Consider the following 6,063-nt stretch of genomic DNA (forward strand, 5'->3'; position numbering starts at 1 on the left):
ACTTATATAACTCCACTTGTAATCGCATTTCTCTCGTTGACCATTTTGACTCGTCTTCTGTGACCACAACACCAAACCATGGCGGCGGCGTCTCTCCGATCTGTAAACCCTACATTACCCCGAACCCTAGCTTCTCCCACAAGGTCTCCTCCCTTCCAATCACCATTCCTCAGATTCGCTCCCGCCTCCACCACCTCCTTCAACCTCAAACCCCTCGTCACTGCCCCCGCACCATCCTCCTCCCCCTTCGTCACCCGCTCCGCCGCAGCCTCGCCGCAAGAGAGAAAAACCTTCCACGGCCTCTGCTACGTCGTCGGCGACAACATCGACACAGACCAGATCATCCCCGCCGAGTTCCTCACCCTCGTCCCCTCCAACCCCGACGAGTACCAGAAGCTCGGCTCCCACGCGCTGGTCGGGCTCCCGGCCTCGTACGAGGACCGGTTCGTGGAGCCGGGGGAGACGAAGACGAAGTACTCGATCGTCATCGGCGGGGAGAACTTCGGGTGCGGGTCGTCGAGGGAGCACGCTCCGGTGTGCTTGGGAGCGGCGGGGGCGAAGGCGGTGGTGGCGCAGTCGTACGCGAGGATCTTTTTCAGGAACTCGGTGGCGACGGGGGAGATTTATCCGTTGGACTCGGAGGTTAGGGTGTGTGATGAGTGTAGGACGGGGGATGTGGCGACGGTGGAGTTGAGGGAAGGGGATAGTGTTTTGATTAATCATACGACGGGGAAGGAGTATAGGCTTAAGGCTATTGGTGACGCTGGGCCTGTGATTGATGCTGGTGGGATCTTTGCGTATGCGAGGAAGGCTGGGATGATTCCTTCTGCAGCTGCTGCTTGATTTCTCCGACAGGTATGAGTGATAAAACCAAACTGCTTCATCATGTAATAAATGGTGTATGAGTGATAAAGATTGTTTTTTTTTTTTGGGAATGGGATTGAATTGTGTGAGGATGATAGTGACAAGTTCTAGACTTTGATATTACTCATCAGGTGTAAGGTGTTTCAAGTTTGATTCCTCTTAAGATGTTCAATTAGATTGCGAAAAAAAATTGAAACTTTTGGCTTTTAGTTGTCTTGGAGGATCTATTGGACTTGCGTAGTTTTGTCTTTCGCTGATCCTTTTCATGTTTTAACAACATCCATTAAGACCTGAGTGTCCAATAGTAGAACAACACTATTCTTTCTTTTTTTTCTTTAAGACACTTCTCTATTGTTATGCAGGGACCGGACCATGCATGTCGATGAGAGTTGATCTTAAGGTTAAGTAATTCTCAGCTTCCCCTCTTCCATTACAATAAAGAGAACAATAAGTATGTCTGTTTCAAGAATTTATGAACCTAATTGCGTTATGGATGTATATGACTATCGGTTTACTCTTCTGTTTCAGTTTATATATCTATTACATTTGGATGTTACAGAATAGTGTTGGCGTGACCCCATAGCAACCTAGTATAAGCTATGAGTTATCAGGTCATACTAGATCTAATACTATATACAATACCTTTGGTCTAGAAAATATGTGTAACAATAACGGAACCAAAGATTATACTCCATCTGTAAACCTTTGGGAAAATAAAATAAAAAAAACAACACCTTTTGTTTCACGGCGACCTACTCACGTGTCTCAAAACGCACGTTTAGAATTCCCAAGTGGCACATCCGTAAATACAAGGATACAAACATGTTTGCTTTTATAAGCTCTGTGTTCTCTTCTAATTGTCACTCACTTAAGACAACGAGTTCGATCATAGATCCAAACACACACAAATGGCGTCTTCTCTTCCTACATTGTCCCGAGCCTTACCTTCCTCCTCAAGCAAACCTCCTTCTCCCTTAGTTCCCTTCCCATCTCCTTCCCTCAAAATCACCACTTCCACTCCCTTCATCCCATCTTCCATCTCCCTCTCTTCACGCGGCGCGTCCTTCGCCATCCCACGTGCAACTCCCGCCTCCCACGGATCTGGCTCCGACGAAACTCTAGCCAAAACCACCTTCCACGGTCTCTGCTTCGTATTGAAAGACAACATAGACACAGACCAGATCATCCCAGCTGACAAAGCCACCATCTTCCCTTCCAACCAGCAAGAACGCGACGAGATCGCTTCCAACGCTCTTTCCGGTCTACCTGACTTCCACACAACCCGGTTCGTTGAGCCAGGAGAGATCAAGTCTAAATACTCCATCATAATTTCTGGTGAGAACTTTGGTTGCGGGTCGTCGCGTGAACACGCTCCTGTTTGTTTAGGAGCAGCCGGAGCTAAAGCAGTTGTTGCTCAGACTTACGCGAGGATCTTTTTCCGTAACTCGGTGGCTACGGGGGAGGTGTTTCCGCTCGAGTCAGAGGTTAGAGTCTGCGACGAGTGTACGACGGGAGACACGGTGACGATCGAGCTGAGAGATAGTGGTGGTTTGTTGACTAATCACACGACCGGTAAGCAGTATAAGCTGAAGGCGATAGGTGATGCTGGACCGGTTATTGATGCTGGTGGTATCTTTGCTTATGCGAGGAAGGTGGGAATGATCCCATCTCCATCAGTAGCTTAACTCTCTTCGCATGTGTGTTAGAGTTCTATATTCTCTTTCACTTTGTTGTTGTTCTATGTAATGAATAAGAAAACATGTTCCAAGAAAATGATTGACAAACAATGTGTTCCATTTGATCACATATTAGTTACTAATATGTGCATCTGGGGTTGTTTGTTTTTAAAATGATATATGATAGTTATCATTGTGTTTGTATAAACTTATTTTAGCTTGATATATAAATTTGGCTGAATCAGCAAAATTTAAATGTTTTTTAAGATTGCTATTTTTACCAAATCATTATGAGACTTATATGGTGGATTATAACTGTAAAATTTACTTTGTAGATTTATTGTTGTTGATATATGTTTTTTACAAATTTTAAATCTTGATATTGATTTCTGGTCCAGTAGATATTGATTTCTGGTCCAGATTAGAGAAAAGAAGACACTTCGGTCCATGACATCTCGGCTCAGACCATTTTCGGCCCATCCGAACTAGGTCATTACCAAGAAGCACTTTGGGACACCGAGTATAAAAACAAGACGAAGAGAGAAGAGAAAGGCATCCGAAATCAAGAACACAACAGTAAAACGAGTAGGACTAGAGTTTATCTTTCCGGTCATTGTTCCGACCAAAGTATTAGTCTTCTCTTTCCGTTTTCAGACCTGAACTCTCGTAACTCTTCCGATAACGCAAATAAACGTCTTCTTGAACATCCACAAAACATATTATCATATTAATAATCGTTTGACCGAACTTAGATAAAACAGAAACTATATAAATTATATGAGATTTATGGGACTAAAATATTTAAAGACTGATTGAAAATAAATAACTTTAAATATTGTTAAACATTTTTATAATCCAACAAATCATGCACCTAGTTAAATAAAGGAATGGAATTAGCATCTTTGCTGTAAACTAAGGGCATCTGTGCAAGCGCGGAGTCCGGGACATAGGTGTTGCTCTATGTAACTTTGTTCTGGTCTTTGATTTGCTAAGATTAGTATTTTAATAGGGTTGAGGTAGAGTGATCAATTGTGGTTACTGAATGTGTTTCTTAGTATGTATGTTTTTTTGTTGTTGTAGCTGCGTGCTATAGTTAGTGAGTGTAGTTGACGTTGTTGAATTTTCAAATAATGATCACTCGACCCCGCGCGGATATGAATTTTCAGTTTTTAATTATTTATTTTATTAAATGATGTATTTGTAATATTCGTTCATATTATATTCATTAAGTAAATTTTTTTTTTGCATCTTAAACTATCTATTTTTTTACGAATGTGTGATATCATATAAAAAATATTAAAAAAATGAGTAGAGTTAATTAGATAATTTTAAAAACAGAAATTTTTCTTTCGTATGCGATATCATATAAATAATGATCCGCCCGGTTAACAAAAATCATGATTATTTTATGTGTAATTTTTTTATTTTGACCATTTCCTTAAAACTATATTAAATTTTACATATTTTAATTAAAATATTTTTAATATCTTTACCTTTTTATTTGAAATGCAACTCAATATTTTTTTAACAATCTAAAATTTTATTTCTAACAATTTAGTAAATGACAAATGAGTTATGAGCAAATAATACCATATAATTTTTTAAAACATAGCCATTCTTAAATATTTTTTGAATAAATAAATATTTTTTAATTTAATCAACTGAAAATAATATCCGTACTATTGTGTGAGTCAAATTCTAGTTTTATTGATGCATGTTATATATTAGTGCTGTATGTTTTATGTAACATTTTAATGATGCACGTTTTTTAAAATCTCTTTTATTAAAATTATGCACGTAAGGCGGATAACTAATGAGTTTTTTTGTTTGATTAAATGACATTATGTCCAAATTTATTTAAGGATATTTCATTAAGGTAACTGAAAAAGATAAACAATAAAATTGGAAGTTTAACTTCATTTAAGCATATTTCATTAATGTAACTGAAAAGACAAGTAATAAATGAGGCAGTTTTATTCGTTTTAAGATATTTCATAAATGCAACTGAAAAAGACAAGCAAAAAAAAAAAGGAGTTTAATTAATGAAGCAAGAACATTTTCAAATGGGTACTTCTCTTTTAATAATATAGATTATCCCAAACTTGGTTGTTATTTGATTTTTGTTGTGGTAATTTTTATCCTTCCGTGACTTGTTTCTGACAATGAACTTTTGGGAAAAAGTTTTTAAAAAGTGGAATACAAATCTCATACAGGAGTTTTGGGTGATTTTTAGATCTTAACAGGCTTAAAATGTACTAAAATATTTTTCCACGAAATACTAATTTTTTGGGTTGTAACGATTTTGGGCTTTTAAGCTCAATTCATAAGAGTCTCTATATATAAATCTTTAGTTGTTTTGGGTTGGAATATAAAGCTAATATGTTGTTTTCTTCTATTTACTTATGTAATTATATATGCTTTTCTATGTTATCATTATTACTACGTGGAAACTGAGAATGAGATATTTGATTAGATAGAAATTATATACTTGCATTCAATACAACCAACACGAAAAAGATTAAAAAATTAGTTACTTTTTTAGTTTATCTTCGAAAAAAAAGAAAATTTTAGAAAACATTTGTATCTGGATTATTTATGATTATGCTTTATTTGATATCATAGGGTGTGAAACTCAAGTAAAGTTCTGCTAGAAATATAATACTTTATTAATTTATAACATCATTAATCTATAAAAATATTTTCAAATATTTCCAACATTTTTTTTTATAAAAAGTTCAACCAATGCTAAATTAATCTACAAAAACATAATTAGTCAAACTCTAGAAATTAAAGAAAAATTTCATTATAAATTGAAAATCTAATATAAACTGAAACAAACATATATTATAAAACATCATTTGTTGTTATATAATATATACTAATTATTATTTATGACATCATTGAAACTATTCATATATTACTTTAAAATATAAATTTTATAATTTTGTCACATTAGATTTGATTTTAAATTGATTTAGCTCGGAGGTGGTTGCATTAATTTATTATCGTGAAAAGTTAGTTATTGATATAATATTAAAATCTGATACACTTAGAAATGAAAAAAATATTAGTTATTCTTACTTTAGATTTTCTTCAACTACGTCAAACTGAAATGAAAATAAAATATAAATCATTATTTTTCTTATTTTTTTAATTTAATAATATTGTGTTTTCTGACAAAAAAAAGAATTATTAGTGGTCTTTTCAACTCAAAATCAACAAAATTTAATAAAATTTAAAATATAATTTTAGAATAAAAAGAGATTACATTTATTATTTCCAATAAAAAAATAAAATTTCAAATATTTATAAAATTAAAATATAGTTTTAGCGTAAAATTATCAGCCGGTAGGACGGGCCAATTTCTAGTTATATTATAGATTTAAGAAGAAGAAAATGGAAGCTGCCAAATTACAAACATCAAAACGGCGCCGTGTTAATATTTAGACAACGTGGAAAAAGAACCGGTTCGGTATATGTGCCTCAGGCAATGCTTTAGCACCAGGAGGCCTTAGCTCACTGT

At 35.3% G+C, this 6,063-nt stretch overlaps 2 protein-coding genes across 2 annotated transcripts; both read left to right on the top strand.

Moving 5' to 3' along the window:
• The first annotated feature begins 8 nt into the window (after positions 1-8).
• On the top strand, positions 9-1,420 carry LOC106337302 (3-isopropylmalate dehydratase small subunit 3-like). Its single transcript, XM_013776395.1, has 2 exons — positions 9-855; positions 1,227-1,420. Exon 1 carries the CDS (start codon positions 79-81, stop codon positions 841-843), a length of 765 nt encoding a protein of 254 aa, XP_013631849.1. The 5' UTR covers positions 9-78; the 3' UTR covers positions 844-855; positions 1,227-1,420.
• Positions 1,421-1,719: 299 nt separating this feature from the next.
• LOC106339421 (3-isopropylmalate dehydratase small subunit 1) lies at positions 1,720-2,676 on the top strand. The gene has a single exon (XM_013778224.1). It carries the CDS (start codon positions 1,773-1,775, stop codon positions 2,547-2,549), a length of 777 nt encoding a protein of 258 aa, XP_013633678.1. The 5' UTR covers positions 1,720-1,772; the 3' UTR covers positions 2,550-2,676.
• Positions 2,677-6,063: the final 3,387 nt, after the last annotated feature.

The sequence above is a fragment of the Brassica oleracea genome, chromosome C4 (assembly GCF_000695525.1).
Source record: "Brassica oleracea var. oleracea cultivar TO1000 chromosome C4, BOL, whole genome shotgun sequence".
NCBI classification, from domain to species: domain Eukaryota; kingdom Viridiplantae; phylum Streptophyta; class Magnoliopsida; order Brassicales; family Brassicaceae; genus Brassica; species Brassica oleracea.